This window comes from Melanerpes formicivorus, unplaced genomic scaffold, assembly GCF_026170545.1.
Source record: "Melanerpes formicivorus ecotype bairdi unplaced genomic scaffold, bMelFor1.0.p_v2 SCAF_21, whole genome shotgun sequence".
NCBI classification, from domain to species: Eukaryota; Metazoa; Chordata; class Aves; order Piciformes; family Picidae; genus Melanerpes; species Melanerpes formicivorus.
The window spans coordinates 1,626,207-1,647,535 of NW_027142373.1; the positions used below are offsets into that span (position 1 = coordinate 1,626,207).

The 21,329-nt window shown below is 53.0% G+C and overlaps 1 protein-coding gene and 1 long non-coding RNA gene across 4 annotated transcripts; one reads left to right on the top strand and one right to left on the bottom strand.

Moving 5' to 3' along the window:
• The first annotated feature begins 832 nt into the window (after positions 1 to 832).
• Positions 833 to 5,823, top strand: WFIKKN2 (WAP, follistatin/kazal, immunoglobulin, kunitz and netrin domain containing 2). 3 transcript variants are annotated; one of them, XM_068150982.1, is made up of 3 exons: positions 833 to 1,094; positions 3,191 to 4,729; positions 5,478 to 5,823. In XM_068150982.1, the coding sequence occupies exons 1-2, from the start codon at positions 894 to 896 to the stop codon at positions 4,700 to 4,702; spliced, it is 1,713 nt and encodes a 570-aa protein (XP_068007083.1). In that variant the 5' UTR covers positions 833 to 893; the 3' UTR covers positions 4,703 to 4,729; positions 5,478 to 5,823. The 3 variants fall into 3 exon arrangements, with proteins under 3 accessions (XP_068007083.1, XP_068007082.1, XP_068007081.1); XM_068150981.1 differs by having other exon boundaries at positions 3,191 to 4,725; XM_068150980.1 differs by having other exon boundaries at positions 3,191 to 5,823.
• LOC137447478 (uncharacterized) lies at positions 833 to 7,790 on the bottom strand. The gene is made up of 3 exons (XR_010988876.1): positions 7,726 to 7,790; positions 2,768 to 2,912; positions 833 to 1,066 (listed from the first exon to the last, which is right to left on the bottom strand). It is a non-coding gene; the product is annotated as an uncharacterized lncRNA (long non-coding RNA).
• Between the last annotated feature and the right edge of the window lie 13,539 nt (positions 7,791 to 21,329).

Consider the following 21,329-nt stretch of genomic DNA (forward strand, 5'->3'; position numbering starts at 1 on the left):
TAGAGTTGAACTTCTACTTTTCTTTTTTTTTTCTTTTGTGGCTGTTAAAGGGGTCAGCAATGCACTGTACAATGGGATCCGGCTGTCAGGAAATGTGGAGGAATTCAGGGACACTTTTAATATCTCGCTGGTGGAGCTGGAGGGAGCATTAAACCAGCATCCTGGGAACCTCCCCACCAGAGAGGAGAAGAAAGCCCGGAGGAGCCCCGGGAGGAGTTAGGAAGACAAACTGCTTTGCCAGCCCGAGTTTCAAGGAGTTATTTCTTCCCTGCTTCCTTTGTTAAAATATGATATTCTAGCTTTAATTGCTTCAATCCTATTACTTGTTCCTTTTAGCAGTGATTGTGCAGCCCCTCGCCGTGGGGAAATCCCCTGCCCCGGGTCCCTGCTATTTAGACAAGCACCCTTTCAGAAGTAAATGCCATTCTTAGCATAGGGAAGTACTTTAGGTCTAAAGGGGTTAAGAAGGCCTCCCTGCATTCAGGAACATGCAGGGGTCCCACCGTGCCAGTTCCAGCCTTTTGAACTCTTTCCAGCTTTTTTTTCTTGCAACAAATCTGTCTGACTGCCACCAGGACATAGGAAGCGTGTGCCTGTCAAAGAAATCAAGTTTACTTTTTCTGACTTGTTAACAGAGGCAGGGTATAAATAGAGCTAACTCTGCTCAGACTCTTGGCGTTTCTCTTAAAATAAGGGGTAGCTTCCTTGGGCCTTTCATCCAATGAGGTCCAGACCAAGCTGCTCTGTCAACGGCGGCAGCAAAGGAGCTTGCTGAAGTCTTTACTGGAGTCAGGTGCCTTTGGGTTCCTCAGAAATTGAAGGCTTACCAAAACCAAAGCAGACAGGAACTGCCTGCAGCTCGGCCACTGCCACTGCCCTGGAGAAGCTCTGAGATGGTGTTGGTGCCGCTCGCTCGGTGGATGTGGATCTTGCTGGGGAAGAGCAGTGTCCTCTTGCTTCTGGAGGTCTCTCTGAAAGGGGGAGCTCTGCCTCCCATCCGCTACTCCCACGCCGGGATATGTCCCAATGACATGAACCCCAACCTGTGGGTGGACGCACAGAGCACCTGCAAGAGGGAGTGCGAGGCTGACCTGGTGAGTGGCTCCCTCTCCCCTGCGTCGCGGCACGGCTGGGCTGCTCCCCAGCCTGCTCTGTGGGGACGGGAGGCGCTGGCACCCTGCAGGATTGATGCGGGCAGCGCATGTTTTGAACTGACCCCTGACCTATATAGGATAGCAAAGGTTTGGTGAGGCACCCGTGGTGTGGGGAGCTGTGTGCAGCTGGCATGCCGCTGCGGGCACAGCGCTGGTTCCCTTTGATCATTTGCCCTGCTTCCTTGTCAAAGGAAACATCCGAATCGGATGCTCCAGGGCTCAGTAACCTCGGGGCCGCGCTGCTCTGTTAGCAGTGTCACCATGTGCGGCGGTGGTGGTGGCTGTTGGTATTCCTGAGAGGAATCACGTAGGAAATCGCTCCGTTTAGCATGCAAAGTGGCAGCCCTTGTTGCACTTGACACACAAAGCATGCTTGGAGTGCAAAACAGGGGCATGGTTGAAGCAACTAGGCAGATGTTCTCTGTGATGCTCCCAGCTCAAAATGTGCTTCACTTACAGCCCTGACACTCATTTTTCAACCTGTCAGCACTGCCGGCTCACGCTGGCGTCTGCAAGTACCTGCTGGTTCTGCCCCTTACCTCATGGCCAGCAGCAAAGCTCCTGCAGCCCACAGGAGGCTGGCAGCCACACTGCCCGTGCTAAAAAAAGCCCCCGGGGTTGTTTTCTGTAGCCAGGTTGTTCCTCCAGGGCTAAAGGGGGTGGGGAAGAGGTGTAGAGGAAAAGGCCATCAAGTAAACAAAGAGATTTGCTCAGAGGGCTCCCATGTGCTCTGGCTGAAACCCCTGGTGCTGCTTCCACCGTTCCCACATAAGCCTCTTTAGTGCAACTGCCATGCAATGCTAAAACACTTGCAAACCCCCGGCAGTAGCAGGGGATGTTGCTTGAGTAATTTACTAGTCACAATCTGAAAGCCAGAGGCCACTGGCTAAAAAATGCTCAGTTTTGCTTTGTGGCAGCAGAGCGCTGGGACCCGGCATGGAGCAAGTGGTCTGCCAGCAGCCGAGGGCTCTGTACCAGCTTTGCTAAAGCTGCTCCTCAACCTCAGCCCAAGGCATTACCCGGACTGGATCCTGTCTTTGCTTCTGAAACCCAGTAAAGTGCTGCTGGAAGTGGGAGAAGAGCTGTGGTGTTAGGTCATCTTCCCAAACAGGAAAGGGTGCTGGGCTCAGGGGCAGCTATGTGGTTTGTAGCTTAGAAAACATTTTGTTCTCACTTGTGGTGGAGGCTGCTGGATTGCAGGGGGATCATGGAGGTGTCCCCCTGTTGGGTACATGGCAGCTGTGCTCATGGCCCCTTAGAGTGACCCACAGCAGCTGTGCTCACACCCAGCAAAGAACTATTCTGCTCAGAAGATGAAAATTCTGCTAAAATTAACTGCAGCTTAGAGCTGACTGTAGCTGGGATGTGGCATAATAAATCACTGCAAGAGTGATGCTGCATTTGAAAACAGGACTAAAATAGGCCAGAGAAGCCAGAAGGAGCTGTTTGGGGCTTGTTTTTCTAAATACCAAAGGAAAATTATTTTTGGAGCAAGAAGTTCCTTACTTTTGAGATTCTCTATTATTTCCTCTACAATGTGAACAATTACAAAGCCTTGGCAGTTTCACCTCCAGGAGAAGGCCGTTAGGGAATTCAAATAATGCTTTACATACTTGTGTGGCGAATAAGGAGGATTACTGCTCCAGCCATAGGATAAGTCCTTCCAGCCGCTCTTGTTTCTCAGGGGCTTGTCCCAAGGCATTTTGGGGAGTGCAGAAGGGGGGTAGTTGGGTCAGCAGTCCAGCAGTCCATGTGACTCTAGGAGAGAGAAGCAGAAATTAATTTTCCTTCTCCAGCCGCCTCTCTTGAAGCACTTCAGAAGCCCCAGTGTGTTTAGCCACCCCTCGGGAGCCCACAGAGGGATGTTTCTGCTTGTTGCCAGCAGGGACATCGAGTTCCAGACCACAGATACCTGTGACAGAGCAGGTCACCTGAGCTAACACCTTTTAATTAGTTTCTGGGCTCTGCTTGCTGGCTCCCAAAAAAGGACTCTGCTCTGTCCTCAGGGATGATCAGGTTATTTTCTTTCCCCACAGGAGTGTGAGACCTTTGAGAAGTGCTGCCCCAATGTCTGTGGAACGAGGAGCTGCGTGGCAGCTCGCTACATGGATGTCAAGGGCAAGAAGGGGCCAGTGGGGATGCCCAAGGAGGCCACCTGTGACCGCTTCATGTGCATCCAGCAAGGCTCAGAGTGTGACATCTGGGATGGGCAACCTGTCTGCAAGTGCAAGGACAGGTGTGAGAAGGAGCCGAGCTTCACCTGTGCCTCCGATGGCCTCACCTATTACAACAAGTGCTACATGGATGCAGAGGCCTGCATCAAAGGCATCACCCTGAGCGTGGTCACCTGCAGGTACCACCTCACCTGGCCCAACACCAGCCCCATCCCGCCAGAAACCACAGCTCGTCCTACTACTGCCTATTCCGAGACAACGCTGGTGGACATCCTGCCGCCGGTGCTGGTGAACAACCCCACCCAGCAGTCTGTCTACGTGGGGGAGACCGTCAGCTTCCTCTGCGATGTCACGGGGAGGCCCAAGCCAGAGATCACCTGGGAGAAGCAGGTGGATGGGAAAGATAAAATCATCATGAAGCCAAATCACGTCAGGGGGAATGTCGTGGTCACCAACATCGCCCAGCTGGTCATCTACAACACCCAGCTGCAGGACACCGGCGTCTACACCTGCACCGCCAGGAACAGCGGCGGCCTCCTCAGGGCTGATTTCCCTCTGTCAGTCATCAAAGGAGAGCCCACATCCAAGGAAGCTTCCCAAAACAAGACGCAGTTCCCAACCGACGAGTGCCTGAAGCAGCCAGACAGCGAGGACTGCGGGGAGGAGCAGACCCGGTGGTACTACGATGCAAAGAAAAACAACTGCTTCACCTTCATCTATGGGAACTGCAACAGCAACCTCAACCATTTTGAGACCTACGAGAGCTGCATGCTGACCTGCATGAACGGCCCCATCAACATCTGCAACCTGCCAGCCCTGCAGGGGCACTGCAAGGCCTACGAGCCCAGGTGGGCCTACAACAGCTTGACCAAGCAGTGCCAGTCCTTCATTTATGGTGGCTGTGGAGGCAACGAGAACAACTTTGAGAGCCGGGAGGCATGTGAAGAGATGTGCCCCTTCCCCAAGCACACGCACTGCAAGGCCTGCAAGCCACGCCAGAAGCTGGTCACCAGCTTCTGCAAGAGTGACTTTGTCATCCTGGGGCGCATTACAGAGCTGACCGAAGACCAAGACTCGGGGCATGCCCTGGTCACGGTGGAGGAGATCCTCAAAGATGAAAAAATGGGATTAAAGTTCCTGGGGAGAGAACCGCTAGAAATCACCCTTTTGAACATGGACTGGAGCTGCCCCTGCCCCAACATGACCACAGTGGATGGCCAGCTCATCATCATGGGTGACGTGCACAACGGCATGGCCGTCCTGCAGCCGGACAGCTTCGTGGGCACCTCCAGCACCCGGCGCGTGCGGAAGCTCCGCGAAGTCATCCACAAGAAAACCTGTGAGCTTCTGAAGGAGTTCCTGGGGCTGCACTAACCCCAGGCAGCCCGGCAGGAGTGGTAGGTAGGGCTAACAGCACTAGGCTAGAGCCACAGCTAACCCAGCTGTAGGAACCATGCAGACCCCGCAGCGTAACCTGAGAATGAAGCTTAGCAGTGTAGTGTGGTCCTTGGCAGGCACACAGGGCAGCGGCAGGAGCCTGCTCGCCTGCACCCAGTCACCTTGCCCACGCAGGAGGGATGCTCAGAGGCTGAGTCACTGCAGTGCTTTCGGGCTGGTTGTGTAGCTCCCACCACAATGGCAGAACCCACAGCGTCTGTGCTGCTGCCTGGTGCACAGCTGGCTGAGCTCCGAGGTCAGCTGAACCCTTCCCACCCGGAGCAGGCTGTGCTGTGGCCACTCAGTGTAAATCACTGGCGTCCCCTCACAGCAGTACTCACTGCTGCAGCACAGCCTGTAAGTCATTGTGCACGTTGCCCAAGCTGTGCAGTAGGATTTGCTTCTAGCTGAAACTTTCCTAGCAGCTTTCTTTGGACTGTACCTCATTTTTAAATGGCAACCACTCGCTACCTTGCAGTCCTTACTGGGGAGAAAGCTCCCTTGATCCTATACCCAGGACAACAGAGAAGCTCACAGCACAGTCTCACCCGAAATGACTTTTCTGCCATCCCATTGTGCTCCCCTGTTCTTGTTTTCATTAACATATTGTCCCAAAAAGGCAGAAGGATGCAGGGGGCTGTCTTGCTGTCCTTGCACATCCTTTATACCCAAGCCTGTGCAGCAGCTTAGTGCTCATTTCCTGCTTTTCTAGGTGAGAGAGAGGAGGGAGAAGAGTCAGAACAAAATTCCAACAAGAGAAGTGCAGTCTGCAGCCTGCGTTATGCAGGCACAAAGCTGATGAAACCAAACCACCCGGCCACAGCCACACAGAGCAGCCTCTTTAGGGGCATGGCCAGCCTGGCCCCTTTAGAGCGATCTCCAAACAACAGAAACCTCCTCCAGGCACCCAGGGCTGTGAGTAAACAGCCTGAGGAGCAGGAGGGCAGCGTGGGCTGGGGCGAGCGCCTGCGTGCACACAGCATCGGCCGCTTAGCTTTTGTGTGTCCCAAATGTAACCTTTGCTATGCAAAAAGCCTTGAATAAAGAAAGAGCTGATCCCGGAAGAACGCTGCCCGGGCAGGGACTGTGCTGGCAGGGCAGAGGGGTGAGCAGCAGGCAGGCCTGGCCGTGGCTTGCTGCTGGCTCTGGGCATCACTGCGGTGCCCGAGGGTTCCCCCTGCACAAAGGGCCGGCTGGGGCTGGTGCCAGAGCACGTCTGGGTGAGAGGAAGGTGCCAGGCGTGCTGCTCCTTGGTGCCGTCTGACGGGCTTGCTGCGGGTGGGGGCAGGACAGGCTGTGCCCAGCAGTGGGCACCCATCTGCTCCTCCGGGTCTGTGTTGAGGCTGGCAGAGGAAGGGCAAACAGGCAGATGCTGGGCTTCAGCAGGACTGGCAATACTCTGACCCCCCAGAGCCTGCCCAGGGTAGGTAGGTGCTTTTCTGTAGGGAGGAAGGATAACAGTGAGGGAAATGCTGCTACCAGCTGTGGCTTTCTGTGCCCTGCACCAGCACTGAGCTGTGGGCGGAGGCCACAGCACGATGGAGAACTGGGCTCGTGTCCCAGTGGCCTGGACTTGGGTTGTGTCTGAAACGCTCTGGCAATGGGAACAGGTCTAAATCCCTGGTTATTTGTGCAGTTTTAGAAGGGACAGGATCCTGGACCAGACTTGCTGGCCTGCTTGGCATTTTGTTGCCCCTTTCCTAAGCCAGTGTGAGAAAAGCTTCAATTAAGGTCCATAATGTTAGTGTATGCTCCTGGGGAGAGAGGAGATGCCACCCTGCTGCCCTCCTCTGCCAGCTCCTCCTTGGCTGTGCCAAGTGCCACTGTTTCCATGGCTCAGCTGCCATTTTTCAAGCATGCCCTAGGCACTGGCATGTTCTTGCCATGCTTTCTAACACAGAGGCAGCAGAGGATGAAGGTTTGTAAGGACTGGCTTTGTATGGCTCTTCTTTTTCCAAGAGCTAAAGGATTTTGCGAGTGTGGGAGTGCATGAGTGACCTGGGAGACCTGCACCTGGGTGTCCCAGAGGGGCTGGGACACAAACCTAGCTGAGAGCAAAGTGCAGGTCAGTGCTTTTCCAGCTCTTGTGGCACACTGCTGAAGCCTGGGGGCTGAGTTCAGCCTGAACTCCTCCTAGCAAACCCCTGGGAACAGAGCCTGTGCTGCCCCCGGGGCCGTGCAAAGCCAGAGGTGTCTCCCAGCCCCTTGGGCAAGCAGCACTGGTATGCAAAGGTTGGCTAGCACGGGGCACCCCTGGGCCATGCTTTGGGTCAGTTTTCCAGCTGTGAGGGATGCTGAACAGGCCAGTCCAGCTCCCAGCCACACTGCAGCCACACTCGTGGAGCTCCTGCCCAAAGCTGTGGAGCCAGCCTGCTCCTGAGCCCTGCACTGTGGGACGGCTCTGTGCCAGCTCTGTGCCAGGCAGATGCACTATTGGCAGTGCAGGTGAGCATTAAAGCCAGCTGCTGGCCCCTACCTGCCTCGCACAGGGATGCAGTCCCTGCTCCACTGGGGGCCAGGCTGATCAGCTCAGCTGCTTAGCACCATGCAGGTGCTGGCTGAGACCTGCTTGGTGCCATCCATCAGCCCCACAGTGACAGGTCACTCAGAGGAGAAAAGTGTTAGCTGTGCCCTGCTGCACTGAAACACCACAGCTGCCCTGAGGCAGGAGGAGCAGTGCCATGGCACCCCCTCACCTGCTCACTGCAGGGAAAATCCACCCCTGGCCATCCAAGAGCGCCGTGCCTGCCCGTGCCAGGGGACTGACCTGAACCCTGAGCCTCTCCACCTTCTGACCTTGAAGAATTTAGCTCTCCACTCAAAGCCAGTGTTTTAGTTTAGCCTCCTATTAAACCCTTAAGAAGCCTAAAATTCAAGCCTGACCAGCCAGCCCAGACTACACACAGGGCTGGGTGCTGAAGGACCTCATTAAAGCCTGTGCCAGGCTAATGGGCACTTACAGTTCCCGAGCAGAAAATCCCTTGGGTGTTGCTCATGCGCTGAGGGTTCTGTCCTGCTGGGGGGGCATCTCTCACGGTTGTCAGAAAGCTGTAGGGAAATGCCAACATTTGAAATTAATGAACATGTGAGAGGAGAGGGAGGAGAAGAGGCTGCTTGACTCCTCTCCTCGTGGGGCAGCAAGCTGAAAGGACCACAAACACTTGCCTGAGGCTCCAGGGCAGAGATGGAGGAAGGAAGCCACCGCCAAAGCCATGGAACTGTGGTGAGCAGCTGCTGTCAAAGCTCTCCTTCGTGTGTGGACACCAGACAGGCAGCACTTCCTGCAGACATCAGCCCAGGAGCAGGGCCATATTAGCTGGGTCTGAGGCCAGCAGGATCTCCCCAGGGCTTTGGGATGGATCAGGGGGGCAGGAGGAGAGTGCCAAGCCACTGGCATTAGCACAGCATGCCCACCTCCCAGGCTGCAGATAAAAAGCGCAACACCTGAACCTGCAGACCCTGCATCTGCAGCTCAGTGGACCCCATCCAGCACACAGATCTGAAAGTGAATGCCAGGTTATCATGGGAGCACCTCTGCAGCCCAGCTCTGTGAACAGGGCACAGAGCAGCAGCAGAAGGTGACAGTGTGCAGCTTCTGCACTGGGGCTGCCAGGGCACCTCCAGCATGGGCACAGGGCCCGCTGCTGCAGCCAGCCACTGGAATGGGCATGAGGGCCCCAAGCAGGCACACACAGGTGGCTGGGTGAATGCTCAGAGACAGGATCCTGCATCCCATACTGCCCAGAGCAGCTGAGCTCAAAGGGAAGAGGAAATGGAATCTGTTCTCATGGCAGGGGCTTGAGGTGAGCTCAGGCAGGTTTCTTGGACAATCAGCTCCAGGACTAGACACAAACAGAGCAGGTGGAACCACTGGAGCATGCCCCAGGCAGCAGAGGTATTCCAGAGATTGGCACTCAGTTGTTTCAAAGGGATTGAGGAACCCCTGTGAGAGTCACCTCTGGGCCACAGGTCTCTGTTCCTGAGGGAGTTGGATGTGACCAAGGTCATGCATGACTTTGGCCAACACCTAATGACTTCCTGCAACGAGGAGGAGTAATTCAGCTGTCACCAAATGAGCAACTTGCATCCAGTCCCACTTCCTCCCCCTGGAGCACCTCGTGCCCTGCTTCGCGTGACCCTGCGCCGTGCACGTGCTGCCACATTCCTGTGCAGATAATGACCAGGAAAAGATCATGGCCAGCATGGATGGAGCCAGGCTGCAGAAAGGCAAGGCTGTGAAAATGTCACCCCCAGTGAGAACTTTGACTTGAGAGCCTGTGTTTTGATACCAAATATTTACAGCTTTCCCTTGCTAGCACTGGTTACTGATTGACTGCAGGTGACCTCCAGCTGCCTTATTGATTTACCAGGGCTGTCAAAGCACAAAAAGTGAGCCCCGTGCCCAGGATCTGAGAAATACTCTGCATGGAGGTTGCACAACTGAATAAATGTTCTGCCAGCTCTTTAAATCTTGGGGGGAAAGAAAAAAAAATAGAAAAAAAAAAAAAGGTCAGCCTGAGCTCCCAATCTACAATGCAAACACCAGTGGGACATGGAGATAAGGCCACAGTGCCAGGGACACAACCATTAAGCCAAGAAAGCAGCACAGTCTCTTTAATTCACATCTGTTTATGGCTGGGCAAGGGATGTGACATTCAGGCCTGAGAGTAAATGGAAAGCCTTCCAAGGGCTGCTCTGTGGTTTAGGTTTCACAGGCAGGAAACCCTGATTTTGGTGTTTTCCTCTGAGTCCATCTCTATTGCCACCTTTCTTCTCAGCCAGTCCTCCTAACCATCCAGCTGCTGAACCGTGAGCCCAGCTGGCACAGCTTGGAGGGTGTCCTCCAGCCTCAGGCTGGCTGCTGGACACAGACTTGTCTGTGCTGCAGAAGTCCATGGCCACAGCACTCTGACAATGGCAAAGAGCATAACTCAGTGGATGTGAATGTCCACATTTCAGGATTACAACCAGTTTGTGGTGGGCACAAGCCTTCTCCACACCTCCCCCTGTGGCACTGTGCATGATCCCCTGGGGCCTGATACACTGGTGCTTACAGGATGGAAAGGACCACGGGCCTTGTCCCACCTGACAATTCCTACCCTCTCATCTGTCTCAGCAACGACTAGAAAGGCAGGAGGACAGAAGGCTGGAGAAAAGAGCAAGAGGAAAAGATTCAGCTGGCAGGAGGGGGGAAAGCTTTTTTGTGTTCTAAACTGGCACAACAATGTGGTGGCTGGACTGGATTAACTAGCAGAAAAAAGACACTACCCATAAAGTGCCTTCTCTGCCTCCTCACAGCTGTAACACACCAGACCCTGGGGTGCTACAAGGACACAACTTCCTCTGTGGCTCAGAATCAACACAACAGCAAAGAAGCCCTGGCATCAGGTGGCATTTGCCCAGGGGTAAAAGTGCGCACCTTAAAACTGCTTAACTATTAACCTCAGGGGTAACCTTGGGTTCAGTGCACAGCAGCACCATAGGATGGAAGCTGGCAAACACGAGGCTAATTTTAGCAAAGGGTTCCCAGGGACTGGGTGTCAAAACTCAGTAAGTCTGTTAGGAACTGCACTAGCAGGTGAAGCTCACAGATGAATGATAAATGTGAAGAGGAAGAGGCTGTGAGCTTCCAGAAGGAAGTGATGCCCCAGAGTACTCAGCTTTCTTTGCAGCAATCACGAGGACAGACATGGTCCAGCTGATAGAGCTGACTTGGATCAAGGCCTTAGAGCAAATTCCTCACCCAAAGCTTTGAAAGACCTTTAGCTTTAGTTCTTACAACTGAAGGGAAGTCAGCAGCAGCATCCCAGGGAGACCTGTGCAAGGGCCTGGGCTGCCTAGGGCAGGTGGTCTGGAAGAGGGATGGGAGAGGTGAATTACAAATGTTGCTTTTGAGACCAAGCTATTTTAGGGCTGCAGAACCACAAGCTGCCCATGAGGAGCTGCTGAAGGGCATCAAAAGCCAAGTGACAGGATAATGAAATAGCAGCTGAAACGCAATGTTGATTAACGTACCTGGGAGGGAACGTGAGCCCTAGCTGGGCATTCCTGGGGCAACTTCCAACATGCTGTTCCCATCTGAGATCTCCATGATCTGCACATGGATCTGACCAGGGCAGCTTCTGGTGTGCAGCAGCCTGCTGAGCAGATCTTGCACCCCAAAACCAGCACCAGCAGCTTGGTGGCTTCCAACCCTCCTGTTAAGAACAAAAGCCTGTGGACAGCTGGCAGTGCTTGCACATTGTGCTTAGGCTGGGCTGGCTACAACCTTGCTAAGCAAATTCTTCCTGCTATGAGAGACTTGCTCCTACAATCACCAGATAAACATCAGCCACATCCCAGACCCAGAAAAGAGGAACCTTGACCTCCATCTGCCCACACAAGCACAACATACTGCAGGACGGATGCAGCCATAGATGTTTCCAGCTCTGCACCCCTGAAGCTCATTAGAAGCTGTCCTGCAGTTGCCGCATCTACGGTGCCTGGAAATCACAAAACTCCTTGTGGAAACAGCTCCAAGACTGGCCTTGGCCAAGTCACTCCATCCCTGGCCAGAAAGCAAGGTGGGACCAGGATGTTATAGAGGCAGCTGCGGGGCAGAGCAGCCTTAGCACGGATCACCGCGAAATAAGCAGGGTCAGGCTCTCCAGCCAGCAGTGTCTCACAAGTGATGTCACTGCAGGTACCAAACCCAAGCACCGGTGCCCAACTGGGCACTAGCTCATCGCACTCGCCGTGGCCCCAGCGTGAGGGACCCAAGGTCTTCCTCACAGCCACATCTGCCTGTTTTTGCAATTTTTGGGGTGCAAAGACAAAAGTCGTCAGCCCGCAGCACTGAAATGACGTCGGAGCGCTGGGAGCAGGGTCGGAGCGGACAGCTGCTCCCAGTTCCCGACACCAGGGGGCGCCCGGCGTCGCGCTTGGGGACGCTTCGGATCCGCTGCGCCTGCTTGAAGCGGAGCGTCCCCGGCGGCGGGCACCGCCGCGCCCTCCGTACGGGTGTCTCCAGAGGCTCGGCTGAGCCAGTTCAGCTTTGCCGAGTGAAAAGCGACGGCCCACACGCCCCGAGCTGGTCCTCGTCTGACCCGCGTCAGCCTTCTCTAGTTGGGAAGACAGCAGACAGAGTTTGGGTTTATCAGGGGGAAAAAGAGACCTAGAAGGGAGCGTGATAAAGGATGACATCCACCTCCAGAGCTGCGGGGAGCAGGCACAGCCTGGCATTCACCTGAGGCTTTTCCTCTCCCCGTGTGCAGATCTCACAGTTTCTAAATATATTGGTCCAGTTATTCGGAATGATTCCTGAATCACTTCAGTGAATAATCCTTGGCCTGTGCCTCGTTTGAACAGTGAATACTGCAATCAAATCCCCCATTTCCGCTGCGATTCACTGGAGCTAACAGATGTGTACCGCTCAGGTAATTAACCCAGGATGAAGCTCAAATTGTGTATTTGATTAGAATATTTGCAATTCACAATTGCTCGCTGGCTCCAAAAGTCATCTGATCAGGAGATGGGCAAGAGAATCTTATCTCTGACAGAGGGGAATTGTTGCTCTTATCAGCTGGGGTGGCGCTGCAGGGAGGGAGCGGAGCTCACGGGGATGTGCGACAGCAGCGCGGTGCTGGGAGCACTGTCGGATGGACACAGCACAGAGACAGCAAAGAACAAACAGATTAAAAGGAAAAGTCAATGGCTGTCTCAGCTAACAGGGCTGATAAGCAGGACTTGCACCAGAATCTCCTTATCTCTTAGGCCCCTGATGGTGCTTTTCCCGTGAAAAATATCGGGAGCAGGGTGGAGTGGGCACTCTTCTCCTTGGTTGTCCAGCCTATGTCTGTGCTCAGGTGTGCTCAGGTTTGTGTCATGGGGCAGCTGGAAGGGCCCATGTTCCATGAGCAGGGCTGAAGAGTCACAGCTCTGCTGTGGAGAGCTTAGAGTCCCACAGATGCATGACAGGATGGAGTGAGTAGTCCCCGGGTGCCACTGTGTCCTGGGCAGAGGCTGAGCCGCATTCCTGCAGCTGACACTTGCTGGGATTTCAGAAACATCCAAGCACTCTGGCAGCCCAGAGCATTTAGAAATCATGAGTCACAGCTCCCAGCATCACAGGCTTGGCTTTAAACCTTCTTATTTGTTTAAAATAAGGAAGTTCCTGGCTGTTTCAGTTGTTCTTCTAGTTCGCCTTCAGCTAGCAGAGCTTCAGTTTACCTTTGCCATCCCAGCATTAAACGTGCACTCACTTTTTGTTGTGAATGGAAAGTTAAGGCCTCACCTGGTCACAGATCTTCAAAGCAGGAGCTTTTGGGGCTGTGTCAAGCATAGGAGGAGCAGGAGGGTCAGGAGGAGCAGGAGGGTCAGGAGGAGCAGGGTTGCCACCTAGGGACCTTTGTGAGCTCTGGGAAGGTTGCTGCAGCACGGGATGCTCCGGAGCGTTCCACTCAGCCGTGGCCGTTTGCCGGTCGCGGCGGGGGTGCTGGGAGGGAAGCAAGGTTGATGGTTGCTTGGCTTTTGTTTTCCTAGGGCTCAGCACCGAGTGACAGCCAGGAATCCTGCCCTGCAGCCACCGGCTGCCTCGTACAGGCTGTCACCCGGTCCCTCTGTCCCAAGCTTCAGGAATGTGCTCATCCTGAGGTGCACTTCCACACCTGCAACTGAAGAAATTTTTCACATTTAGCTCTAAAAGTTTTTCAGCAGACAAAGACTGCAGGAGGATTTGCTGCTCCTGACCTGGCAGGAAGATTTACGTAGCCGCCAATGATTCGTAACAAAGCCTGGGTAAGATGGATGGAGCTGCTTCTCTTCTCTGCAAATTATTCACAGTCTGTGGGCCTGAATTCTTTCCTTGCTTTGTGAAATGCACACACGTGCAATTTTTAATTATTATTTATGGCTACTTGTAAAAAACTCTCCTGAGAGCCTCTCCTGCAGAGTTACTGCAGCTCAGAGTTGTTCAGCTGGCAGTCTGGAGAGAGGGCAGGTTTGGGGCTTTTTTCCCCTTTCTCCTTTCTTTAGCAATTGCCTTGGCCAGCGAGACTTTTGTCACGGGTCTGAGCCTCTGGGCATGACAAGGTCACAAACTTGAAGTTCCTGGCCCCCATTTTTCTCACCACTCAGCTGCAGGGAGTGCATGGCAGAAATGGCTCCTGGGCTTTGCTGGGCAAGCACAGCTCCCTCCCTCCAGCTCCAGGGCAGAGCCTCTGACCAACCATCTGAGACTGCAAACATTGCTGAGCACGATGAAAAAAGTGCTGCTTCTGGAAAGGCTGCTGGCAAGAAGGGAAGTTTCTGAAGCCTCAGGTGCCCTACTGCAGGAGAAAGCAGTGGGAGATGGACCCACAAATATCCCTCAACATCCTGAAAGGCTCAGAAAGACATTTCTAGTTAGGACCTTTGGAGTTTTGCTTCTACTTCCCATGTAAGGGACTGGTTTTCTTGTTCTGGAGAAAGATTCCTTTCCCCCACTTCCACAGCTAGAATAAAACACATCTGGGTGTACCTGTCAGTGCTGTGGGTGGAGGCAGACCCTCCACCCAGCTGGGCCCCAGTCACAGCTAGTTTGGAGTTTTCCTTCTTGGCCAGCCAGGTAAGAGAAGCAGCTCCCAGGCTTGCTGTGGTGGTAGCTGACAAGAGTCCTACAGCCCTCTGAAGGGGGCTCTGTTGCAGTCTCTGCTGTATAAACTGTAAGAGTTCAGTTAAAACCACAGATAAACATTGCATTTTTGCCCTGCAGATCCTGGCACTCCCAGGTGCTAATTAGGTCACTGTTAAACCCCCATTTTCAGGGCTGGTGAGTGCCAGGTGTGGGCCTGGTGTGTGTCTGTGCCACAGGTCGATCGGTGCAGCTCCTGTAACCTGCAAACCTCCTTGCCTGTGAGCTGAGCAAACACACAACTGGCCTGCAAACCCATTACTGCTAGGAGCAGATGGGTTGCTTGCTTAAATAAATGGATTTGCAAACTCCTCTAGGTCTGCTTTCAAACCCACCAGTTTGTTTATAGAACATGGTGTAGCCAGGCTCCTACACTCCTTGCTCACCAAACCTTCCCCGGCCTGGAGTTCAGCTGCTTTCGGTTTGGCACAAAGAAAATATGGACGGAAATATGCTTTCAGTTGTTGGGTTTTTGCAAACAGCTAAACCCCCAAACCTCTCTGGATTTGTAAGGGATGAGTAAAGCACTGCTTACCTTCACACACTGTTAACTGGAAGCACCCATAATGTGCCAGTCTGAGGCAGAGCAAAAGAGACACTGAATACAAATATCTACAGTGACCTGGTGCTGTAACACTGAGTGCTGTCTGCAGCAGAAGCTGCCTCAAACAAAATCATTTTATTCATTCCTTCTGGAGCTGCACATCAGGAATGGAGTCAGCAAGAGAGGGAAACAAGTTGCCCTTCCCTCATTCTGCTGCTGCATCCTCAGCTGACAGAAGTGCCTGGGCTGGGGACAAGCAGCATTATTTGAGTTGGAGCTGCTGGGGTGGGTGCTGCTCATTCATCTAGGGGAGCCCATTCCCACCCAGCACAGTCCTTTGTCCTGCCTTGACATGGCCACATAGAGCCTGCAGACTGTCACTGGTCCCCTAATGCCCTGGAGACCTTCCTGCTGGCAAGGAGGATCTGCCCATGTGGCTCATCAGCTGCCCTCTCAAAGGAAGCTGCTGGTTTCAGCCCTGCTCCACAGCTCGCTGGCTGGCAGCTTTCAATGGCCACCTTTGTTGGCAGCCACGGGCAGGAGCATGCAGACTGCTGACGTGGCACCGGCTGTGTCACCTTGCCCTGTCCCCTGCTCTGGGAGGCTGGACTAGGGGGAGAGCCCTTTGGCCACAAGTTCAGGCTCAGACCACCTCCTTCCTAATTGTTATGTCTGCTTTAACCTCTTAAAATAATAAATAAAGAGAAACAAAGCCTGGCAGAGGAGGGAGGAGGAAGAGGCATTTCCCCTTCCTTCTTCTTCCTTCAGTTCCTTATTTCCCCCCTTTCAGTCTCTCCCCCTGCCTGCCAAGTCATGGTTGCCAGCACGGGATGGTGGAAAAGCTACGATTCTGACGTGTGAGGCTGCTACAGTCTTAAACTACTGCTCTGAAACCAAAGCACCCAAGAGGCAGGCAGCGTGTTCCCTGCTGCTGTGTTGTCCCCCCCCATACCCCCCTTGCCCTGCCAGCACCCTGGGCTGCAGCCACCCTGGAATGTCCCAGTCCCAGTCCCACTGGCTGCAGCCAATGTTTACATTTGTCACCTGTATTTTTAGTGCATCCCAGCCCCAGCCATGCTGCAGCCTGGCCCGTGGGCCAGCTGCCATGTTGAAAGGCACCTTCTGGCACTTACCTCATTTCTGGAAGGACAGAGGAAAAGAAAATCCCCAAATGAATCCTGGCAGGAGCTGGCTGCAGGGTCCCAGTCTCACCAGTCCTTCAGGTTCTTCCAGTTCACAAGGACAAAGTGCACAGCCAAGGTATCTGCTCTGCAAGTGGCCTCCCAGTACCTGACCTCTCAAGTGCAAACAGCTCTTTGAGCAGCAAAGCACCCAGCACAGAGCCCTCTCCCTGGGCTAGCTGCACTGCAGAGGGACCATCAGGGTAAATCCATTGGGATTTGGTGATCTCTGAGTCTGCTTCTAAGGAGACTACAACGAGTTACAAGTGATAATGACCAATTTTCCTTCCTTTTGTCTCAGCTGGCTTCTCCCTGCACTACTGGGACACCACTGAGTGTCATACCCCCACTAACACCTTTGCACAGCCCACTCCTCTCCAGCAGGAAGGATTTGTGCTCCTGTCTGCACCGGGCCACAGTCACTGTCCTGTAGCTCCCCTGGAAACATCCCCGTCAAGAAGCTGTCCCAGTCACACAGAGGACACTGGAGGGATGGAAGCAGACAATGCTTTCTGTTCCACTCCCTTAGGAGGGATCATGAGCTTCAGGGAAGGGTAAGGGCATCCTTCATGGTGCCAAGCCCATGGCTCACCTTGCAGGTGTGTTTCAGGGAGCACAGAGCAGGATGTAAGTGAGGCAAGGGCAGGGAGAGGGGACACCATTTACTGGGTCAGCTGGTGGTGTGCTTGCAAAAGCTGCAGATGCTTTCAGGCACATAAGGATGGCTTCCTCAGGTCTGAAATAGAAGCAATAACCTTAAAGCTAAATACAGGTTGAGAATAATTGTTCTGAGTTAAACTTCATTCCATTAATGAACCAGGCAATTTGAGAGAAAGGATGATTGGTTCCTGCCGATCCAAGGGAGGGTGCTAGGCAGAGGACAGCTGATAATGTCATTTATGGCACAAAGAGAGGGTGAGAGAGACAGGAAAAATTATTGCCCAGGAATGGCTGATGGCAGCAAGGATGGTACTGTAATGTGTGATCAATACCTGTGTGATTTTACATCCCAGAGTCAGGAACTGGAGCACTCAGATTGTCTTCTGAAGCACTTCTGGAAACCTTCCTCAGGGGTCAGGAGTGAGAGGTCAGAGATGCAGTGGTTGGGCTCTTACCAAGCATTTTCTGTCTTTCACCAGGCTGCACAAGTTGGCTGGAGCTGGTTGCCTGCAGTTGCTGCCACCAGAGCCTAATCTCCAGTGCAAACCACACAGACAGGAGGCTGGTGGCAGGGCTGGGTCCTTCTGTATCCCTTGGCAATCTGGCTCCATTAAGCAGCCCTGGCTAATTGCCAGCACTTCTGAGCTCATCACTGCTCCTTGGGTATTCAGCCTCCTACGAGGTGCCAGGCCCAGGGAACCTCTCATTTCCTGAGGATCTACATTTTCACCTAAAAATTGAGTTCTTAGTGGGCTTGTAGAGAAAACTAGAACATTCTGAAATCTCTCTAACTCTCTGCCCAGAAGATAAATTAATGTGGTGTGAGGCTGATTATTATTTACAATTACCTCACAATTCCTTCAATATCCTTGGAGGCCTGGTCACAATTTCTGGAGGAGCTTGGCAGGACTGGGATGAGTCTGTCAGGACAGCTCTGCCAGCTGAGAAGGCAGAAACACAGAACAGCCTTATGGCTTCCTAAAAGGGAGGTTCCAGCTGTTCTCAGGTAGGATAACTGGCTCACAGCATTTAATAAATGTGAGATTCACAAATCCCTGTAAAGTAGGTAACTGCCCCAGGAGTTAACAGTTCCAGCAGCAGACAGGAATGTTGCATCCTTCCCACTCCATTTCCAAACAGAGGTGCAGTGCTTGCCTGACTAACCCTGAGGACCCATTGGCTGCCAAACTGCACTGCAGTTCTCTACAACAGCTGAGACTCAGCAGGGAATCAAAGGCTCAGGCACGGGCTCAAAACCACCAAAAATCCTTTTGCCAAGGCTGTTGAAGGCTGGGCACAGCCAGTGGCAGAAGCCAGCAGCCTCTCTCCATGCTGGTACATGAAGTGTTTCACCTAATGAAAATGAAAGGGAAATTTGTTTTAGTTTGTAAGATCTGTAAGCAAGTCTAATTTTGACCAACAGCAACTTCAGTGAGTAGGCTGGTGTAAAATCTTCACATGATTTGTACTGGAGGAATCCATCCCTCACATCTATGGAACACCCACAGAAATTCTTCTGGAGAGCCACAATAGGCACTGTGTGAAAGCTGACTGCTTCAGAGGCCTTCTGCTCACTGCTGGCTGAGCCAGGCTGTGTGCCACAGCCAGAGAGCAGCCAGTGCTTCCCTTTGTGTGCCTTAGCTCAGAGTGTAAAGTTCCTCTAGGAGACTGTGACTTGCCCAACGAAGGAGACTCTCAAAGGTCACAGAAATTAAGGGCAGTAAAAGGAAGAAAGGGGTGATCAGCCTCAGATGTTCCTGTGGTATACAGAATGGATGGAGTTCCTTACTGACAGCATGAGGACAGCAATACCAAGCCAGTGCCCCATGCCTGCCAAGAGCCAGCTCCAATGGAGACAAATCTTGCTGCCTTTGCCCTTTCCATAAAGCAAAACTCCTCACCTGTGGCACCAGAGCCAGCGGGACCAAGCCCTCCGCACCGCCACGGTAGTGGTTCCTGCTGCTGCTCTCTCAAACCAGCCCTCCAGCAGGATTCCACTGCCCTGGCACTTCCAGTTAGCAAACTTTTCATGCAGCTGATGAGAGAAATGCAGCCAACTCTGTGCACTCCATTTAAATCAACTTGCTGATGGCATCAGAAAGAGTGCTGAGCCGCCAGTCTGCTGCTTCTGCTCCAGAACCACCACACACTCCCAGGCATTGATTCCTGAAGCGCCAACAGAACAGTCTGGGCCATCAGATCAGTGCATGAACCCATCCCTGATCCCATGCTGCTCCAAAGAGCTGATCTAACAACTCCTTGTTTGGCCACAACGTACTGCAGGAACACAACAGGGCTGTCTGCTTCTGGCACTGAGCACGGTGGGAGCAGGGCAGTTGCCTGCCACAGCTCTCTGATGGGACAGGCAGTGCCCAGCTGCTTTCTGATCTTGTGCACTCAAGGAGGGGTGGCTCATCCCATGGCTCACACCCAGTCCTCAACTTGTGTCAAATAAGAAAGCTTAGTTGAAGCTGAGACCTGTACTCACCAAGACTCCAGTGGCAGGCCAGAGCAGGGAGCTCTGAGAACAGCAGACAGTACCAAGCATGAGGTGCCGTGAACCCCACCTGGGAGTTGGCTCACCTGGAAGAAATAGCCAGAGCAGCTCCACCTTGGTGACCACTACTAAACCTCTGATCAAGAGTGAGGTCTGCATCTGCCCACAGACTGCAGCTGTCCATCCAAGTCTCTCTGCCTGGCCGTGCCCAAGGGCTGCCAAGCTCAGTTTCACACTTTCCAGAGGCACCAAGCGGTGCTGAACTGGTGAAAGAGCTTGGGTGGGGACTGTGAGGCAGGATGCAGCAAGCAGCATGGAGGGGGACACAGACATACAGCTTTATCCTTTTCTTCACTGTAAATTAAATACAGCTTTGAGGTTTAACTTACACCAGCAATTTAAAGGAAGCAAACTGCACATTCACAAGAGCCAACACAACAGACCTTGCACAACTGAGCCGATGCTTCCTTCTCCCCCTGCACTCCTCTCTAGGCCCTTTCTGTGACAGTGAAGGTGCTGATCTGGCAGCACAGCTCAAGAGCAGGCCACTGGATGCGTGCAAACCGAACCAGAGATTGACTTTGCACTTCCTGGGAACAGAATGTTGCAATGGAAATGTTTGATCTAACAACTTCAGCACAGGATAAATAAATGGGTGAAATAGACTGGACAGAAGCCTGCATCTTTAGTTTCTGGGAGGAGAGAAACACTTGCTTTGAGGAAACTGGAAGCTCTCTCTGCAATGTCTCCTTGCAAAGCACCACAAACCAACCCTGATTATATCCTGATCTTTGTATTAAAATGTGATGCAAACCTTCACCAGTAAAACACTTCTTCAACTCTTTGTCTCAGCCTAGAGGGTTTTTCTGTGTTACTTTCCTTCTGGTCTGTGTGGGCAGAGGGAGGGGCTTGTGAGCAGGCTGTGTTAAGCCAGGGCGAGCCCCAGTGATGCACTTTCAGTAGGGTGCTGTCCAGTGCCACGCTGTGAGCACAGAGATAAAGCAGATGGCAAACTCAATAAAAAGGAGCCAGTTAAACAGGGACAGATGAATGCCTAAAAAAGCCTCCACTCCAGGCCTGCTTTTGAGCTGGTTGTCATGGCACTGGAAACTGATACCACTGCCAGCCTCCCATCCCCACCCCAGCCCTTTTTTCACAGCCTCTGTCCAAAGCACAGATCTCAACCGGGTGCTGAGAACCACCCTGGTCCCCACAGCACTGGGATCTTCCACCAAAGCTCTGCAAGCACCAACCTGGGGGGCTACACATGAGCAGAATTTACACCTAAAGTCAAGTGCCTCCCACAGGCAAAGGCCAATCTTCAACATCAAATTCCAACTGCACAACACAAACATTCAGGAAATTTTAGTCCTGTTCCCCTTAAAATCATCACCACAAGCCAAAGGACTATCTGCTCAGCACATGCCTGCTCATTGTGCAGCTGGAGCTGCCCTGGCAGACATGCTGACATTCATCAGATTTGGACGTTAAAGAAGTTTCTCTTCCCCTGACAACACACATCAGCAGGGAGCACTTTTGCCCAACAGACTGAAAGAGCAAAGGATGCAACTTCAAAACAGCCCTGGGAAAGCTGAGTGCTTTTGCCAGCCCCTGAATTCTTTCTCCTCCCACTCGCATTTTGAAACTCTGAAAGTTAAAATTGGTAAAATCCGCTCAGCTGAGCCCCTCACAACACGACACTGCCACAGCATTACAGCTCTCTTTTTAAAGGAGCATATAAAATGGACATAACAGTTAGTTCACTCAATCCACTGTAAACATCAGCACTTCCGCTCAGGCCAGTTGTGAGCGATTAATCCCCGGTACACAGAACGCTGATGCTGGTCTAGGACCGCTCCAGAGCGCAGTTCAGATCCGTTCTGACCTTCACTGCATCACCTGTGCGCCTTCTAGGCACACTGCACGGCACAGGCACAGCACTCACAGCTTAGAGCCTGAACTCCCCCCAAGGAGCAGGGAGCGCCCCGGCCGCACTCCACAGAGCAGTGAAAAACACCACCACAAGGCAGCTC

What these genes read in the sequence shown, in the direction of transcription:
- WFIKKN2 (XM_068150980.1), top strand. Translation starts at nt 894, where the DNA reads ATGGTGTTGGTGCCGCTCGCTCGGTGGATGTGGATCTTGCTGGGGAAG. An exon ending in GGGAGTGCGAGGCTGACCTG is followed by an intron (nt 1,095 to 3,190) that starts GTGAGTGGCTCC and finishes CTTTCCCCACAG; the next exon opens with GAGTGTGAGACCTTTGAGAA.